This window comes from Xiphophorus couchianus, chromosome 14, assembly GCF_001444195.1.
Source record: "Xiphophorus couchianus chromosome 14, X_couchianus-1.0, whole genome shotgun sequence".
Taxonomy (NCBI): Eukaryota; Metazoa; Chordata; class Actinopteri; order Cyprinodontiformes; family Poeciliidae; genus Xiphophorus; species Xiphophorus couchianus.
Genome location: NC_040241.1, coordinates 16,475,717 through 16,495,875, shown reverse-complemented (window position 1 = coordinate 16,495,875; position 20,159 = coordinate 16,475,717). Strand labels below are relative to the sequence as shown.

General features: G+C 40.4%; 1 protein-coding gene across 5 annotated transcripts in view; it reads right to left on the bottom strand.

The window, feature by feature from the left end:
* LOC114156830 (nuclear factor 1 B-type) overlaps positions 1-20,159 on the bottom strand; it is an 87,821-nt gene that overhangs the window by 1,494 nt on the left and 66,168 nt on the right. For 3 of the 5 annotated variants that reach the window (XM_028037353.1, XM_028037354.1, XM_028037351.1), the window contains 5 exons: positions 18,327-18,461; positions 17,114-17,298; positions 12,474-12,612; positions 11,265-11,347; positions 6,431-6,519 (listed from right to left, as the gene is read on the bottom strand). In XM_028037353.1, the coding sequence (XP_027893154.1) occupies positions 6,431-6,519; positions 11,265-11,347; positions 12,474-12,612; positions 17,114-17,298; positions 18,327-18,461 (631 nt within the window). The remainder of the gene's footprint in view (positions 1-6,430; positions 6,520-11,264; positions 11,348-12,473; positions 12,613-17,113; positions 17,299-18,326; positions 18,462-20,159) is intronic. The other 2 variants (XM_028037352.1, XM_028037355.1) reach the window with 2 other exon arrangements.

The window sequence follows — 20,159 nt, the reverse complement described above, 5'->3', positions numbered from 1 at the left end:
GCTATGTTTGTCACTCGATTCTTCTTTTCAAGAAAAAAATAACTTTGCTAACAGGGCTGCATGTTATTACAAAATCATGCAGAAACCACATTAATAATAAAACTTTTGCTCCATATTTTGCTCACTATTTTTCTTTCACTTATTGTTGTGGGCATCTACTGCAAGGAGATGACATCCAACAAGCTGAAAGTCACATTGGTGTGAAAAATATGAACCCCTGATAGCTTAAATGTTGTAGCCAACAGCTACTGCATTCCTAACAACTCTAAAATTATAATGTAGAGTCGTCACAGCACCAATGTTGTCTTAGTGGCTACTACAAAAATGTAGCTTGAATCGACATAGGGGAAAAAGTGCTTAATTTTTTCACAATGATTGATGTTAACTGAAAGAGCATTAGCTGAAGTAAATTGTTAAAAAAAACAAACAATAAAGAAGAGATGGAAACTAAAGGAGAGCGACAAATCTGACAATCAATTAGCAGATTTGTCTGTTAAGTAGCTAACTGCAGATAACTAACCCGTTGTGTTATTTTATAAAATGTGCAATGGGAAAATGTGTATATTGTGGAATAAGCAATTAAAAAATACTGCTAAATTTAGTATTTGTTGTATATTGAATTAATGTTCCACAATATTGTTACCGCAGTAATTAATAAGGAACATAAAGGTGGTAATGTTTGTTGCTTCCCTGTCCCTGCTGAAAACAACCATCCCCTCAGTATGATGCTGCTACCTCCAGGTTTCAGTGGCTATGGTGTGTTTAAGGTGCAGTGTCTGAATTTGTAGATACTCTTGACTATTACTGTGGCATGCTAACAATTAGCTGCTAACGATGCCAAGATTCAATTTTGTTACTTAGCTGCTATTTTAAACAATTATTTTCAGTTTTTTATGAATTTGGAACGCATTTAATGAACTCCACTACAAAATATATGGATTAGTTTCTAACAACATTCACTCAAATTGCCAGAACATTAAAAAAATTGACAGAAACACAAGGTGCTGTATCTGAATTTGTAGGTAGAAGGCTAACCAGTAGCCGCTAACGATGCTAAATTTAGATTTTGCTACTTAGCGTGCTATTTCAAACGATTTTTTAAGTTTCCTTATGAATCTGGAAACATTTAACCACCTCCAACACAAAATATGTCTATCAATTACTAAACATATTCACTCAAGTTGTCAGAATGTTAAAAGAGATACTTTTTGGCGTTAGAACCGCTTTAATCGTTGAGTGTAGGTTTTAGACTACACTGAAACCTCGTCTCTTCTCTCTCCAATCATGTTACTGCTTTCATACTGTGTCTTTTACATACTGTGTTTTATGTATATATATATATATATATATATATATACAGTACAGACCAATGGTTTGGACACACCTTCTAATTCAATGGGTTTTCTTTATTTTCATGAGTATTTATAAGGCAAGAAATCCCACTTATTAACCTGACAGGGCAGGTTGACCTATGAAGTGGAAACCATTTCAGGTGACGACCTCTTGAAGCTCATCAAGAAAATGCAGAGTGTGTGCAAAGCAGTAATCACAGCAAAAGGTTGCTACTTTGAAGAAACTAGAATATAAGGGGTATTTTCAGTTGTTTACACTTTTTTGTTTAGTGCATATTTCCACATGTGTTATTCATAGTTTTGATGCCTTCGGTGTGAATCTACAATGTCAATAGTCATGAAAATAAAGGAAACTCATTGAATTAAAAGGTGTGTCCAAACTTTGTGTCTGTACTGCATATATAAACGCAGTATTTTTACTAATACCGTGAGAATTGCATACTAAGACATGTGACACGACTGGTTTGAACTAAGCGGAGGTGATCCCGGATCATGTGAGAGGGTCGTGATGCAGCGCCCGCTCCTCTGCACAGAAGAAGAGGGGGTTAAAAAAAGGAGAGTGGGGGTCTGTGCACAAAGCTGCCCCATCCCTATTCATCTCACGCTAATGGCAAAGCAACACGGTGATTGTTCCTGGGGAGCAACGTTGCTAACTGAAAACGCGAGCGGGAACAAGCGGCATGTTGTTCCCGAGGGGTGCTGCGCTGCGTAGATGTCAGATAATTAGCCCCCCTGTTCTCCTCCTCATCCTCTTTACTCTCCTTTTCTTCCTCAGTGTGCACCAACGCGTCACCCTCGCCTCGGATGAGAATACCTGCGACGCAGATTTCAAGTAAAAAGAGTGAAATGTTTAAGGAGTGTGGAGAGAGAGAGAGAGTCTCATGAAAAGCAACTCTTCAGCCTGTCTGAGTTTCACACCAACCACTAGCCGCAGTTGTTGCGCTTAAAACAAAGAAAGTGCAAATTTAATTCACCTCGGGGCGTGAAAACACCAGCTGCCTGAACGATGAAGTGAAAAGATGGGAACGAGAAACCAGCGGAGATGTGTTCACAACAAAAGCAAAAATCACAAGAGCTCTGTTACATTCCAGCTCGCAAAGAGTTAAATAAAAAAAGACTTGAAGGCTAATCCTCTAACAGTTTTTCTTTTTTCCTGGCCGACCAGCCCTTCTACTCCTGCTTTCTTCCCTCCTCCTTCCCTCTCTCCTCCAGCCCTGCCAAAAATCATCGGACAGGAAACGAGGGATTAAATTTTTCCTACCTTGCCAAACAAAGAGAGCACAGAGCGGGCCAGGGGGCTGCAGCTCTCTCTCTCTCTCTCTCTCACCCTGTTTCTCTTTCCTTATGAAACTTCTTTAATGTAATGGCTTACATTAATACAGGGGTGGGGGAGACCACACAGCTACAAAAGGGCACTTGCGGGTCTTTGTGTGCAAATCGTTCTTAATCTCATTAAAATCGATGGCTGTCAGGCCGTATCTGCGTCCTGTAAACCAAAAGCTACGCCGCTCCTGCTCCGAGGCTTGCGCAGCACTTTGCAAAAGTGTTCATACCGCCTAAACTTTGACAGATTCCATCAAGTTAAATCCACAAAACTTCAGGATCTGGCGTGTGCAGGCCATGGAGGCCGGGTTTCAAAATACTCCACACGTAAAATAATCTCCAAACGTTTGGGGTTAATGTAAAAGTTTGCAGAACCACTTGTAGCTGCTACAGCTGCAAATCTCTTGGAGCGTGTCTTTTCCTAATTATCTATATATTTTTAATATAACCCTCCTTTGGAAAATAGCTGGACTTTGACTAGGTCATTCTAACAGCTGTGGCTGTACATTTAGGCTCATCCTTCTGGAAGGTGAACCTCTTCCCATGTTTCAGGTGTTTTTTGCAGGTGTATTAACTCCAGCATGATACTGCCACCACCATGTTTCCCTATGATGCTGGTGGTGTGTTCAAGGTGATGTGCAGTGTTATTTTAATTCCATTTACAGCATTTTGCATGTTTTTTACCCAGAGCACCTTCTTCCCCAACATGGCTTCTGGGATCTTGTAATGCCGTAGCCTTTGGGGTTTTACTCTTGCCAAATGTCTCTAATGTTCTCCAACAAACCTCTGAAACCTTCAAAGAAAAGCTGGATTTAAAATATGATTAAATAACCCAAAAAAAAAAAAAAATCAAAATTCACTAATTATGTTCGAAAGGCAACACAAGATTTTCGCTGGCGTGGAGTGGGCTTGTACAAATGCACACCACACTTTTCAGATTTGGTTGTATCGTCTTGCACTATTTACAGTCATGCACGTCTTTGTGGTGGTTTGCCACAGAATATACACTGAGGTTTGTGGCTGCAAGATGATGATATGTTGAAAAGTTCAAGAGGTGACTTAGCTTGAATGGGCTTAAAATAAATGCTGAGTAACTAGGAGGGGGAAAAAAAGGACACAGAAAATGACGGGTTTGCTAAGTTGCTCCCAGTTTATTGCAGTTCACGATATTATGCGATATGTAAGCTATTCCTGCACTCAAGCAACCCGACCTCCATGTTTGCGTTTCCTCAGGTAACCTTTAAGACAGCCTAACTAACTCGGCGTTCCCAAACCTCGCAAAGCACAGCCCGGCCGTACAGCGTGCTTCGTTTAAGGATTAGCTCGCTAAATTAGATTATCTAATGGCATCTTAATGGATTGCTGACCCATTTCCTGCACAATGGCAACATGCGAGTCTGGCAGCCTTTTCAATTTGGACGCTACGGTGCTGGAGAGACGCGCTTCAGTTTAAAGGGCGACACAGATAAAAGAGAGATCCGATGGATTCCAGCTCCATGGGCTGGACGGCTAAACAGAGGACAGATTTGTTCTCATTACTGTACTGTACAGTCACATGGAGTGTGAGTGGAAATAAAAAAGAGCAGGCATGTCTCTCTGCTACCTCTACCCACCTATTAAGAGGCCTGTTAAGGGGGTCTGTGCTGCGTGCATTTGTGTTTATAACTTCACCAAATGCAAACTGACCTGTACACACACTCACACACACACACGCCTGCACACGGATAGGTCTGCACATCCAGGGGAAAAGGAGGTACAGGCAAACAGGAAAAGGCTTAGCTCAGCTCTCGCCTGCTCTGCCGTGCTGAAAACGATTCAGGATTTCTTTCTCTCCCCCCCCCAAGAGAGGAGAGAGAAACACAATGTGGAAACAAGATGGAGGAGGTGATCTGTACCTTTAAGTTGAACACAACAGAGCATTGGGTCAAGATGAAGCAAAGACCAGATAATTCCTGCATGGCTGCCGTTATGTACCTCAAACGAAGCTTTTTTTGTTTAAAAAGGAGGGACAAAAAATCTTGCAAAATTATTACATTGCATGATTTTTCCTTGCTGTTTCATGGCTGAAACACTAATACTGAATTTTAATTATTCTCTGTGTAAATTGAGAATGTTCTTAAAGGGATTCTGCACCAAACAAATACTAAAACATTGGACTTCCCCCCCCCCAGTTCATTAAATGGAGTAATCTCAAAACTCTCCACATTAGCGGTCGGTAAACACACCAACCATTATAAGTTCACCACGAATCAAATAAGGGTTTGGGACATTCAGTGCCAGCAGGGTTTATTGTGGCACCTAATGAACATGCGTGAAAATCCTTAAAATAAATCAACCTTCTAACACTAAAGCGTCATTTCACGCTTAAAATAAGGAGGAGGGGAAAATAAGGTAAGATAGAATCATTTCACTTTGCAGGTTTTCTGTAGGATTAAGATCTGGTGGCTGAAATGGCTATTGCAAATTATTGATTTTGTGTCTGATGAACCGATTCCTGTCTTGATTTGGCCTTAAGCTTTGGTGGAAACACTCTATGATGATCAGGCTGTAAACCACTGGAAAACAGCCACAGCGTTTTTGTCAAAAACTTTGATGTTTCAAAGAGTTTATTTTCATTTTTACTCTAATTCCATGGATTTAGGAAGAGAAATGGGCCCACAGCATCACTCATCCTCCACCATGCATTGAGAGTGGCAATGTGGTGCTTTTCCACACCCTCATTCTTGCTTTACATTAAACTTGGAGCCTCTGTAGCCCCTGTTTACCTTTGTAATGGTAGGACGAAAAGTTAGCAGACGCTTTTAAACAGTTGCTAAGCAGAGCTGGTGACGGTAAGATGCTTTTTTTCCTTTGCTGCAGTTCTCTTGCATAGATTTGTTTTTGGAGATTTTGTTTAAGTCACACAGAATGAGAATCTCAGACGTCTGATCAACTTAAAAAATGTGATTCTAAATTTTAAAAGGCTTCACTTACATTTTATGGACTCAGATAAACGCTGAATGGCTGAGTTAGATAAAAAAACTCAGTTAAGATGTGTCTTAATTCAGGATTTTATTCCCACTTAGTAAATGAAGTCAAATTAAATGTTGGATTTAAAAAAAGAAGAGAGATTAAGCTACGGTAATAAAATGATTACTATATTTAAAGTTTTTTTTTTTTTACACATCTTTAGCGGGAGTCCCACTAATTCCTGTTGGATTCGAACCAAAGGTACTCCCATTTGGCTTGATTGAGGTAGTCTCCAACCAAGGAACATGGAGTACTTTTTGTCTTTTATGGTCGATGATTGCTGCAATTGCTTTTATAACTAAAGTAAAGTCTACACAGGTGAGTTTGCATGTGTTGCAGTGGAAATGATCAGCCCAGACCTCAAAAAAAACTGGAAATGTTTATCGCCGGTAAAAGCCTGAGCAATGCATTTCTAAACATGACTTAGCAAAGCAGAAAACGCTTCATAATTGCAAGGGAAGTGCTTAAGTCAGAATAAAGGGGAGAAAAGAACAAAAAGGCGGGAGTGAAACACTTTAAAAAAAGGCAATAACTTTAAAAGATTTTTCATCAAAGAAATGCATGGAGTAATTGCGGCATTAATAGGAGCCGCAACTCATGTGCGAGAACATCGCTTTCTTAAATGTTTTATATGAGGATGTCAAAAAATAAAGAGCAGACATTAAATTTTAAAAGGGTAAAAGTGTAAATACATGTGATGTGTGAGACAGAAGGGAGACGGCAGATGAAAAGAACGAAAAGGTTACCTTTGCCAAGCAATCCCCAAAGTGTCGTCAGTGGCACTGGGGCCATAATGCCTGCCGTTTTGAGTCACGCTCCAGTCACACTTCCTCAGCTGTCAATTGAAACCTAGCGGTCAGATCACTGGGCCAAGACAACTTCCACTTCAGATTACACTACAACTCAACACTGTATACACACATGCATGCAGGACAAGGGCAGGACCTCAGAACGGGCCCAAAATTTAAAACATATGTACTTGATGAACTGTAGTTTTCTTTCTATATATATGTAATTTGGTGTAGTAGGGGATTACAGTAAATTAAGAGCAGACATGAAGGGGGCGGGGGCATGCAGTTAGAGTTAGTGGCAGCAGCTAACCTGGAAGTTAAGAAAAACTTTACGTAGTTAGTTGGTTAGAGAATGTGAGTGGCATATATAAATAGTACCTTACAAAAGTATTCACGCTTTCTGAATTATTCCACATTTTGTCATGTCATAAACACAAACCTTGTTATTGGAATTTTACAACACAAAGTAGTGAGCAATGGTCAAATAGAAGGGAACTTATGCTTTGCTTTCATTTTGTTTTAAACAAATAAAAGTCTAAAGAATGAGATGTGAGTTTATATCGAGTCTAAATGTCACAGAATTTCAACCTGTTCCGGGTTTAACTCAGAGTTTTGCACATTAAGAGATTGAAACGGTCTCCCGTCTTTTATAAAATATCTCCGCCTCAGTCAGATTTGATGGAGAGCTTTTGTGAACGTCCATTTTTAAGTCTTGACTGAATCAACACAGCAGGATAAGAGATTCTCCATTTGGAGTTGTAGATCTGTGCAGCTCCTCCAGAGTTGTCAGGGGGCTATTGGCTGCTTTTCTGATTACTGGCCAGCCTTTGATTTAAATTCATGTCCTGGTAGCTTTGCAGCTGCACCGTACACCTCCCAGTTTCAGACGATGGATTGAGATAAAAGTGAGAAGTCCAAACTTTTTTTAATTGCTTTATGCTCTTACTCTTTCTTTAAGCTTCTCCACAACTTTTCCCCTGATGTGTCGTCTGCTGTGCTCCTTGGTCTCCATGTTTGCTCACTAAAGTTCTGAGGCTTTCACAAAACAGCTGGACTCACACTGGAATCAATGTGGTTGCATGAGATTTTATTTAAGAGTGTCAAAGTGAAAGGGGCCAAACACAAAAATGCTCACCACAATTTTCCCTTCTGTGCCACAATTATGCACTACTTTGTGTTGGTTTATCACATAAAACTCCCCCTGCCTCCCCCCCACAAAAAACATTTTATCTTGCGGTTGTCACAATGTGACCAAATGTGGAAAAGCTCCAGCTGCATGAGCGGTTTTGCAAAGCACTGCGTTTCATCTGCGCGCAGTCACTACGGGCTCCACCTGCTGAAGCCGTGCAACACGTTCGACTCATGCACCCCGTCGATAACCACCGCCTCACTGCAGAGCGCTCTCCCCGGTCTGGGACGGAGTGCGCATGCCCCCCAGCATGCAGACTTTATTTTTTCATTAGCTAACTGTTTTTATTGATTTGGGGTCACAGTGCAATGAAGTTAAACCACACACACAAACGCACACACGCCCGCACTCACACGTACTGCTAACCCTCCCTTTCCCCACTCTTTCTTCATCTTGCATTTCAAAACACGCCAACCTTACATACAGATTACAAATTACTGCAACATAAAAGCCACACACACAGACCTCGTCGTCTCCCCTGCATGCATTATGCGGCCGCACGTGTCTGCAATCCAGCTGAGAGCTATCCCTGCCAAACACCAACCTAACCTTGCCCTGTGGTCAACGCATTCATTTAGTAATGCATCGGGATAAAAAGTGCACCGTTAGCACTCTTTGTGCAGCGGCGGACGCTCTGCAGAGGCTCTTAAGAGAGATTTAATCAGAAAGACGCTGAATATTCAGAGCCATTTGCAGCGGTCAAGATATGTGCTCTTGGTTTTTTCTTTTTTTCCTCTCTCTCTTAGCACCTGGACGGTTTAATTCTTCTATTCAGGGAGACGTTTCTCTACATCCTCAGTCTGTTACTGAGCTAAACGTGAGACAGCAGCAGTGAAAACTGAAATTTGTCCCTTTAATCAACAGCTGCTGAGGAGAACTAAATCAGGACACAATGAGAATTGCTCCATTCAGAGTGTTTTTGTTTATCGAAGGTTGGGAAAGTGAACCCGCGCCCCTCTCCATCCCCCACCGTCGTTCCCGCACTCTGGAGGCTTGACAATAGCTCGGAGAGGACATGCGGGCTGAGCCAGACGCTCCGTGCCCACCGCTCCTCGAGGGGCTCGCCATCTGTCCGCTGGCACCAACACATCAGAGTGGCGGCGCGGGGCAGCAGGGGAGAAGAAGAAGAAGAAGAAGGAGGAAAAAAAAAAAAAAGAAAAAGAAAGGGGGGGACGGAGCCGGGGAACGTTAGCAAACAGATGCGGGCAGATTGTGGATTAGGATCCTTCCTTAGATAATACCAAATGACATCTGATCACAGATCTCTCCCTGTGGAATGCTCCACGGTGGCATTCCCTCGAGGGGTTAACCAAGGCAGGAGATGAATGGAGGGGTTTTCACACGCTCGCTGCCTGCGACTCGTACAGCAGGTGTGATGTTGTTGTTTTGTTTTTGTTGTGGGTTTTTTTCTTTCTTCTGTCTTTAAGCCAAATGTGTCGTGTGTGTAATTTATCATTATCGTAAATTTTAAAGGCCCCCTTTAATTGTAAAACTCTTCCAATCTGTTTGTTTTAGAATAATTTAGCAATTCCAGCTCAAATAACAATAGTTTGAACAAATAACATGCAGCGCCTCTCCCATTTTGTCTCATTACTCTCGCAAATGTCAAGGGATCTCAAAGTAACACATGATTGTGAATTAGAAGAATATTACTAATATGTAATTTTAAAACGTAAAAGGATAAGATAATTTGTTATTAGTCCCACAAGTGGAAAATTTAAATGGACATGGCAAAGTAAGAGTAGAAATGAAAAATGAAAATCTGCTAAATAAAATCCAGAGCAACCAATTGTCTTGTAATTTAATCGCAGCATAAATCCAGCTGTTCTGTGAAGGCCTCGGAGGTCATCATGAAGACAAGAAGCTCCGCAGACAACTCAGAGATGAAGCTACGGAGAAGTTTAAAGTGTGGTAAGGTTCTTCAAAAAATACCCCAAGCTTTGAGCAGCTAAACATAACAGGCACAACTTTAAAGTTTGTGGTTGAAACATGACAAAATATGGCAAAGTCTGAGGAGTATGAATGCTTTTTGTAAGAAATATTATTTCATCCCAATTATTTTATTTTGAAATCTAAAAAAAGGTCTTTGTGCAAATCTTTTAAATGTGAGCACAAATAAAGAGGAGAAGAGGCCCAGTGCTGCTCAGCGTTGCAACAAAACGCTCACAGTTTATCATCTCGAAGTGCAAAAACCTCATGGGCTTGACACAATAAACACACCATGGCCAGATGAAGACAATGACGGAGTATTTTGAGAAACTGTTTAGTCTTGAGAGACTTGGCTCTGATCGAGTCTCCTTTCTTTTGTTGCCCCGAGGGGCCAAAGTCCAGGTCTTCAAATACGACCAAAACAGAAACAGACACAAGAAGACACAAGATGAGTCGCTGGGAAGGAAAAAACCTTCGGGAACACGAGCTAATAATCCTGAGGAAAGTTGTAATTGTCTCATTTTTAGGTATTTTCCAAACTGTGGTCAATAATACTGCTGCTGGATTTCTTTGGGGGATATTTATACATCTTGGCTGATTCGAGTTTTAAAATCTGGAGCGAGTCTGAGAGCAAATCGCTGGACGAAATTCAGCAGCTGCACTCGGATCGCTGCTGTGTTCTGAGCTCGCTTCATGCCCCACAAAAAACACGGCTACCAGAAAATGTGGAAGACAAACTGTACGACATCAGCCAAGTGATTCCTCCCTCTCCTCCCCCTCCTCCTCTCTCTTTTCCCGAGTGGAATAAAAGCATCCCAAACCAGACTAAAAAACTAACATCTCCCCCTTTTTTCCCCCTCTATTTTAAATCAACATTTTTCAAAATCCCATGATAAATAAATAAAAGATGGAGAGAGACAGACAGTGAGAAAACAGAGGCCAGGTTTGTGATTTTTACGAAACATAAAGATCCGAGCCGGGGAGAAACCCGGCGATCATTATGTAGCCGTGTGCAGATGCATTCAATTAGCTGTGGTTGGAAAAGCCTTGGCCTCGGACCAGCTCTTTCAATAAGACACGGTGGAGGGGAGCAGCCTCTCTTTCTCGACCGAAAACGCCCCAAAACTGCAACGCATCTAACACACAAACACACACAAAGGGCTGCCACTTCTGTCCGAGGACATCCTACAGTAACACGACGGCACCTTTTTATTATCAGCTTGTAAATAAAGGGGGAAGTGTCTAAAGAAATGTGTAAAGGAAACAGAGGAGACAAGGAAGACAGTGACCCCTCCACCTTTGTGTGTCTCTCTCTCTAAATGGAGCAAAAGATTTGATTTTCTTTTCTCTAAACTATCCTGTTAAATCGCAGCCACACTCTCTCACTGACAAAGTGTTTTTAAATATAAATCTTAACCTGTGCTAAGATGACATAAAAAAGAAAGGAAAAAATAGCTTGTTTGTTTTTAGCTTCATTACACATCAACTGCGAAAGAAGCTGGTCTGCCAGTTTGTTCAGATCTGCTCTTTTTTAAAATATATATATGTATATATATATATATATGTATATATATATATATATATCTATATATATATCTTTCAGAAGTGGGGGATGAAAATAATCAGACTAAGAGGAACAGCTTAATGCTGAAACAGAGAATAACAGCTCACCTGTTGCTGGTGGAGAAAGGTGGGATCTCTAGGGCTCAGGCCTACAAAACGATTAGACGTTGGTGTGCCAGGAGTTGAGTAGCCTGAGTGACGAGTTATCACAAAAAAAAGAGACAATTTTGGTCCAGTTAGCTTTGAATAAAAGTGAATTTGACATCATTAAATATCTGCCACCATAAACAGGTAGCACAACATAGAAAAAGAGCTGGGGGCATCCCACAGGGCTCAGTTCTCAGACCACTTAGTTATTTTCAAGCACAACTTTCTAAAATAATTACATTTTAATAGGTTGTAAATAAAGTCTTTAGAGATGATATAGTTACAATAAGCTAAGAGAGAATAGCAACTGTTAGTGTGAGAAATATCAATAAAAAAACTACCATCACAAAAAAAAACCAAGAGGAGACCAACAAGGCTCATTCATTGGCCCGCTCTGATTCTTCAGTAATTCCAACAAACATTACATAAACTTGGAAAAATACCAATCTTATGTTTCTATTAAGGGTGTACCCTGCCTCTCGCCTGGAACGTTAGCAGGAGATGGACACCAGCACCCGTCCCGACCCACTGGGGACAGGGGTGCTGGAAGATGGATGGATGGATGGATGTTTCTATTATAGATGTAATGTTTTCCCTATAAAAGTAAATGAATGCTTTTCATTTATTTTGTGTATTATAACATGTCCTTTAAATGTTATCACTGGAGCCATGTGAACAATTGTTGTATTTTGGAATGAGGAATAAAGTTTTATTTTCTGACCAAAAAAATGAAAAGGAAATAGTAAATAAAAGTATTAAAATAAATTAAGATATTAATATTTATAATAATAATATATAAATGCATGAAAATAAAAATATATATAAAAAGTACAAAAAACAATACCTACAAAATATTTTTTAAATAAAATATAATGCTCTTACCATCTAAAAGTGTCACATTATAGGAAGTAAAAACAATTTAGTGCCAGCTACGTATGTTAAATATTACTGATGTCAATACAAGCTTTTAGTCATCATTAATGTGATTTTTTTTTATTTCAGTCAGAAATTAAATCAGGACTTCTCAGATCTTTTGACCCATAAATATATGAATGTTGCAGTAGATAGTCCTTCATGGAAAAACTCAAGGCAAAATCTTTTCAGTATATTCATAAATCATAAACTGGAACTGCTGCATGCAGTAGATGCCTGTACGTGGCGCCGGCCTACCTTCTGTTGATGTGGTGATGGGCTTGGTGTCGGGCATGGAAAGAGTGACGGGTCGCACCGGGCCGTGGTGCGGAGATGGAGCCAAAACTGGGGTGAAGTGGCCTGGGACCTTCCCAACCCCCTGACCACTGCTGTTAGGCTGCATGTGAGGCAGAGACAGACGGAGGGAGAGATAAAGAAATCACTTATGAAGAAGATTTTGCCCTCTAAGCCTTTTTTGTCACACGTAAAAGTTTCAGATCTTTAGACAAGTATTATTAGGCAATTACTGGATTTTTAAATGATAATCTTATAAGAGGAAACAGCGACCCAAACCAATCTGGACTGGTGTGAAAAAGTAATCGCCCTCTTGTCAACTTGGGCATTAAAACAGAGGTGGGTAAAGTGGCGTAAAAGTAAAATATCAGATTTTTTTTCAAACCAGATTCGATTTCCCTGTATAATGGATTTTTTTTGTCTCGCTTTCTTTTCTAAAAATGTTCTGATAAATTACAGGAAATATTTCAATCATCCCTTCTGGGAGTTGCATGACAGTATAAGGGCTAGGCTATGAGATGTTTTTGCTTAATTGCAAGAATATAGTCATAATATTAGCAAAGTAAAGATGCAATTATACCAGAAAAATGTCTTAAAATTATGAGGAAAAAAGTTGTTTTATTGAGAAAAAAGTTCTTTCTTTAAAACAGACTCAGCCGTTGCTCTATTGCTTCATAATTTGATGCTGAAGTGTTAAAAGATTAAGTATCTTCTTATCTGTAAATGGACTATAACTTTACAAGGTGCTCAATGTTCCTCTTTTTAATTTTTTCAAATGTTTTGCCAACATTCTCATAAAACTACCACTTTATTCTGGTAATTAAACAATACTAGTACTCTGTCATAGAGCTGACCTGAAGTCAAAGTCCAAATAAATTGATGTTGCAAACAAGATGGACATGGAAACCCAAGGAGTGCATTGGTGGAAAAACATCCAGAGTTCCCAAAAAATGTAATCCTCACAAGCCAAAACTTTGATTAATCGATGAAGTTGATGCATCTCCCAGACCTTTCATAGCATTTTTTTGTACCGCTGAGTTAAATTTTACCAGCTACATAAACAATTGTCACTGAAATATTATCTAAAACACTTAAACAGAAGCTGCCTGACAACATGAAGTAGGCATTAAGATCCCAAAAAGCATAATGTCTTTCATATTAATATTTTAGTGATCCCCAAGACTTCTGGGAAAAATATTCTGTCAACTGATGGGACAAGTGTGGAACTTTTTTGGAAAATGAGTAATTTGTTAAATCTGTTATAAAACATCTAAAAAAAAAAGACAATCAAATGACCAGGAAAACACGGTGGTGGTGGTGTGATTGTCGAGGAATGCTTTGCTGCTTTTGATCGAATCATTAGGTCTTCTCTTTAGAAAACCAAAATCTGATTGAGATGCTGCTTTGCGTCCCTAAACATGCTGTTCATGGCTGAAAATCTTCCGGTACGCCCGAGTTAAAACAGTTCTGGAAAGAAGATTGGGCCAACATTCCTCCACAGGAATGTGAAAAACTCACCACCAGTTATTGTAAACACTTAACAGGCACAACCGGTTACAAAACGCAGCTTGTATTTCCTCAGGTCTAATATGCCTAATATGAAAATTAGTCTGATGGTATAAAACATTTAAGTGTGATGAAAAACAAAAGCGAAACCAAACAACGTCTTCACAGCTCCATGACTTGTTCTGCCTTCGTTTAGCCGATGATGCGCGGTGGAGCGGGATAAGACCTCAGAATCAAGAAGCTGTACCATAACCATAAACTACAGGACTACACTCGTTTTGTCTCCTAACAAAACCCATAACATTACAAGAGAACATCCTCTGCACAGTGACTTATGGTTACAAGCCCAGGCTCTGCTTGTAAACACGCTCTTGGCCCGATCTCAATAAAATAAGACGAGGATGCCACTGCATTTTAACAAAACAGCTCGCCCTGATTAAGGCCCCTGTTTTAAAGTGACCTGACAGAATTAAAATGCCCAACTAAAAACTCTCGCTTAAAGATTTTAGACCTTTCATTTGCCGTCTTGTCACAGTTATTACTAATACCCAAAAAGAGCTGAAGGGGTGGGGGGGGGGGGGGGGGGGGTGTAAGCGACAATGGATTTCCTACATCATTCCTCACAATGATTAAATGGACTTTAGGAGGACGAGGGGCGTGAAAAGCCAGAGAGGACTGCGGCGCGACCCGCTACAATGGTGTGAATGCGCCGCTATGGAGGGACTATATATAAGAGGGGTGGGGGAGCGTTGTATAAAAGGAAGCAAGTGGGAGCTGCTCTTTGAGACGGCTGGAGACTGTCTGGGCCGTTCACTCTGGGGCCGCCCCGAGTTCAAAACTCAACCAGGCCTTTTCGGAGAAGAATCGAATCCGCAGGGTTCCCTTCGTTGTGAATAGAATGTTTAATTAGAGTGTAATATAATCTGCGTTAAAGCAAGCATAAAACATTCTGGCACTCGTCCATGGGATTATAAGCGCTGTGTTATTTGCAGAACCCCCTCCACCACCACCTCCGTCCCCCCACTGGTCTTCCAGCTCTGCTTTCTCCAGAACCCCAGCAGAGGGCCAGTTAATTCTGCACAAGAGCACGGCCCCGGCAACGGCAAATATTTACAACCTTTATCATTCCCCGTGGTTTTTTTTTCTCTCTCTCTCTCTCTCTAGAACAACACCCCCACCTCCGCCCCCCGCCGTTCTGGAGCTGGAGTCGTCTACGAGGCTTTTGTTTACAGTGAGAACAGCGGGGAAATAAAACTCACATAAATATCACATGGCTTTTCTCATCTATACAGACGCCGGGCTCGTCGCTCGCGGCGCACACTGGCCCGCACTGTGTTCGCCGAAACGCACAAAAGCGCAGAAAGCCGTCTGATTTACAGCCGAGTCCTGATAGGGATTTGCGTGTCATACATGTGACTGCAGTCGCAAGAGTTTGGCTGATTTTTTAAATTTTTTTTTATGGAGTCAGGCGGTTGTTTTTCCCCTTTAAATTAACTGCAAACATAAGGCTCCAAGTGTATTATAACCTTTTGCCCCGAGCGTTATGTCATGTTGAAAATATATGGACAGAAACATTCAAGGGTTTATAATCGTCTTAGTTATTATCATAACTCGGTGTAAATTACAGCAGACTAATAGTCTTTGCAGTGGGGATTTATGAGAGTGTCTTTAACCAATTATATTCAGTGACAGTAACTTTCAGCAGCATTTAAAACCCTTGATCTCATTCACATTCTGTCGCGTTTCAAGAACTTTGCCGTGTTTTATTTGGATTTTTATGTGACAGACAAACACAAAGAGCGTCGTTGTGAAGTGTAAGGAAAATCATACATCATTCTACACTTTTTGTTTCTGAAAATGTGTTGGTGTTCAGCCTCGGGTCGATACTTTGAAGTACCACCGTTTGTTGCCACTGCGGCTTTAAGGTTCTGGACGATTTTCACATCCAGAAAATAAATTTTTTGCTGGTGAAGTTCAGGCAGATTGGATGGAGATCATCTCTGAACATCAGTTTTCAAGTTGTGCCACAGATTCTTAATTGGGTGCAGCTCTGGACTTTGACTGGTCCATTCTACCGCAGGAATATACTTTAATCTTAACAATCCCACTGAATATTTAACATTCTGCGTTTAATTCAATTCAGTTTATTTATACGGCAACAATTTAAAACAAATGTCATAAAAAGTCATGAGACATTGCCTAAATGTGGCCTTTAAATCACATGAAATCCTAGTAAAATAAAGCTCGAGATTGTAAAGCAGGGGAGTCAAACTCAGTTTCATTTTGGGCCAAATCAAGATCTTGAATGCTCTTAAAGGGCCGGTTGTGCCAGAACGTCTTGCTGAAACATGCAAACTAACTGTTAAAATATACATACATTCTTAAACGTAAGAAAGATTGAATGTCTTTTCAGTTCGTCCAGGATTTCACAATTGGGATTTTTTTTGCAGTAAAAAAGTTTGTGGTACTAATTCTGAAATATTTGCACTCACGTATGATGGCAAATGCAACTTTTTTATTATTCGCCGTTTTATTAGGGATTATAAATCAAGTAAGGCTCAGGTAGATGTTTAGTAGAAGTAAGAAACACATCTGCCTGTGAGCTGGAGTAAACAGTCACTTAAATCCAATACTTTTCACCATTTTTGCCAGAAATCTGCAATAAACTCAAAATTATGCATTAAGCACAAAAAAAGTGCAGGGATTTATTGATTTTGCGTGGATTTCCATGATAATTCGCAAGAAAGTGGAGGGACTGATTGACGTAATTTGGCAGTAAACAGATAAAAACTGCTTTGATTTGAGTTTGACACATGTGTTGTAAAGAGACAAAACCTGGAAACTCTCAAGGGGTGTGAATACTTTTGCAATAACTAACAGGAATGTCTTTTAATTTAGGAAATTTAAGCAAAACAGGAACATATTCCCAACTTCCAAGCGCACCTTGAAGGCATTAATGAAATACTGCGTGCCGTAATTTATATTATCTTTAATCTCTCGAGGTCAGAGCCCAACAAGATAAAGAACAAAGGCTGGAGGCTCTGTGAGTAAGCCCAAACTAATACTTTAAACCTGCAGGCACACAGAAAAAGACCGACCTGGCTGCTCTGTGGGCTGGACGGGTCGTACGACGGCACGTAGCTCTTGAGGGGATCGGCGGGGTTGAGGTGAGGCGGGTAGCGTATGGTGGGGTGCGAGAAGTAGGACGACGGCGCCGGAGGCAGGATGGCCGAGGCTGAGAACTGCAGGGGCGAGTGTGAAGGGGGGCTCCTCGATGATATAACTGTGGGGAAAGACACACAGACAGGAAAGACGGAGAGAGAGGAGAGGGTTCAGATAAAATGAGGCTCTCTTTAAAGTCTAGTGTTCACTCAGTGGGTTAACAGCTTTTGGAGCCACATTTAGGACCAATAAGTTGAAGTTGAAGTCAGATCTATTCTTAACAGTCTTTCAGTTTGTTGATGTCTCGCTCTCTTTAGTATTTTCATCTGGACTTTGACTGGACCGTCAGCCTTTTCTTTTAGAGCCATTCTGTTGTAGACATTGGTGCACAGTCATGGTTGACGCATAGAGTTTCTGCATCTCTACTTTGGTATAATTTGAGATTTCCAGACGGGTTGTTAGTCATTTAAATGCAACCTTTGTCCTGCCATCATTTTCTCTTCTCTAGAAGACTTTCTCCTGCCAACATTTCCAAACAAGTTGCATCTGTTGGGTTTTATTTCCTTTTTTTTTTTTTTTTACACAAACTTTGATATTTAACCTGCTAACTGAGGGTAGTAGTGTAAAATTTAGCTTTTGGGCTGTTTCCAATTTCTCCGACTTTGGATGAATGTCCATTCTGGAAAACATTGACGGCCGTCCTAAATGTTTTCCACTTCTGAAAAGTTTTTTTTCCTTCCTCTTTACAAGGGCAGATTTCTAATTGTTTGGAAGTATCTGTCCAACCCTTCACTGACTGGAGATGTGAATTTGCTTCTCTGAAATAACTGCAGTCGTCTTTGACACGCTCTTTTCTGCTCTGGACCAAAACCTCCTAATTTTATGGAGGAGGTCAAACTTACAGAAGATCAATAAGGAAGCGCTTCGATTAGCAGCGCTCTTAAATCCAGATGTAGTTTTTTTTAATCCCAGCCTGGTTATTTAAATAACGACAGCACTAAAAAACTGTTTATACACTTGAGCAAGTGACGTTGTAACCTGGTTAAGATCCAAGAACTAGGAGAGAGTACTTTCTATCATGACCGCAAGCTTAGATTTGCGCCGATTTATTTGTTTATGTTTATGAAGAAAAAGTGTGCTTTGACTCACCACTGTGTCCCACACCTGATAGGCCCGGGTGGTGAGGCTGAGAGAAAGTGCTGAGTCGCGGTGAGGAGTCCTGCGGGGAAGTGGGGCTGAACAGTGGCTTTTCTGGCTTCTTCATTGTGGGAGAGGACATCTCTGCTGGCAGAGAAAAGCAAAACGAAACCATGCACGTCACTGAAACCGTGTCCAACTCTTCTTAATAGTTTAAAGCAAAAGGAGAAGCAGAGGTTGTACAGCTTGTACGTTTTTTCGAGTATAATAAAAATGAGATAAAGTTTGGGAGGATATGCTGTGATGGAAAACAGGGGGTTTCATTTTCTGTTGGATGTGTCAGAAACAGCAGGATATTTTTATTTTGAGTTTCTGTAAAAAAAAAATGAAAAGAAGAATCAGGAATATTTCTTTTCAGTGTATAATTTCAAATTTCTATATTTAGCATGTCAATCTACACATTTCTGTTGTATATTTTCACATTTTTTAATTCCTAAAACCTCACGTTGATTAAATAAATGCCATTTGTAATATTACGAGTCGCGTCTTTTAAGAAAAGCAGGAATCACTCGACCAATTTTTTCCTGATCCGCCCTGATTGGCAGGACAGACGCTGAACAATCAGGTTTTTTGTTTCCCCTCATTCTCAGTAAACGCAACATAACAAAGAACTGTCACTATTTTCCTTTAATTCAAACCTACTGACTTTATCATGAAGCCTACAGGACATTCTAATTAGTAGGACAAAAATCAACATAGGTTGAGATTAAAAGTGGCTGATCAGATCTTGCTTTTTGGGCTAAATCATGAAGTACTGAGGTCAGTTTTTATTGTTTTTTAAGTGCTTTAGAATTAAATTTGCCATTCGAGACCCGATAATTGGCATCGGCCAGAAAAACCCTGATCAATGCAAATCTAGTCGTGGCCTTTTGCTTCCAAATGTACGAACAAAGACAAAGGGACATGATTACCACAAAACGATGCGCAAGATTTCAGATTATTGCCGTAAATTAATCAGGTAATTCCTGAAAGGTTTATCCTAATGTCTCATTTAATGAAAAAAATTTTAAAATGGGGTTGAATTTGATCCTGAGGGCTTCATGTAATAAAAAGGAAACGCAGAACACAATGAAAAATGCATTTGGAAAATAATCTCCTCCCTGAGGGGAAATCCCATACAATTTCTGGAATCACAATAAATCACCGGAACTCCTCAATAACTTAAAAAACAAGTCTTTTATCACGTCAGAGCAGATGATTAAAGTGACCCCAATAGGATTTAAAACTTTTAAGACCTTCACGTAATCTTAAGCAGAGAGCAACACTCTCTGCCTTACAAACTGTAATTCCCCAAGAATAATCCGGAAAGCGCCGCTGAAGACGTGGAAACTATTGAGGAAGTTCGTTTGTTGCTAACGACAGAACGTGTGAGCACAAAGTGAACCAAAAAAAAAAAACCCAAACAAACAAACAAAAAACAAAAAAAAAACACGCGAGCTGCTCATTATTGCAGCTCCCCAGTTTTAAGAGCGACGCTCCGCTGTCACGGCTGCGCGGTTTTCAATTTTCCATGCTGAGACGTGGAGTCTGAAGGGAACGTGATAACAAATAGATGCGAGAGGCGGTGGCCTATGTCTTCTTCTGCCTTTTCCACGATGAACACTCGTATAACTTTCACATCATCTGCCTCTTTTCTTTCAGAAAAAGATGGGGTTTTTTGTGGGGGGATTTATGTTATTTCGCAATTTAAATCCGTTAAACTTCCTTCCCTGAATTGACTAGAGGCGGGGAGAGATCCGGACAAGCAACAGGAAAACTTTGTTATCTCCAAGGAGGAGAGGTGGT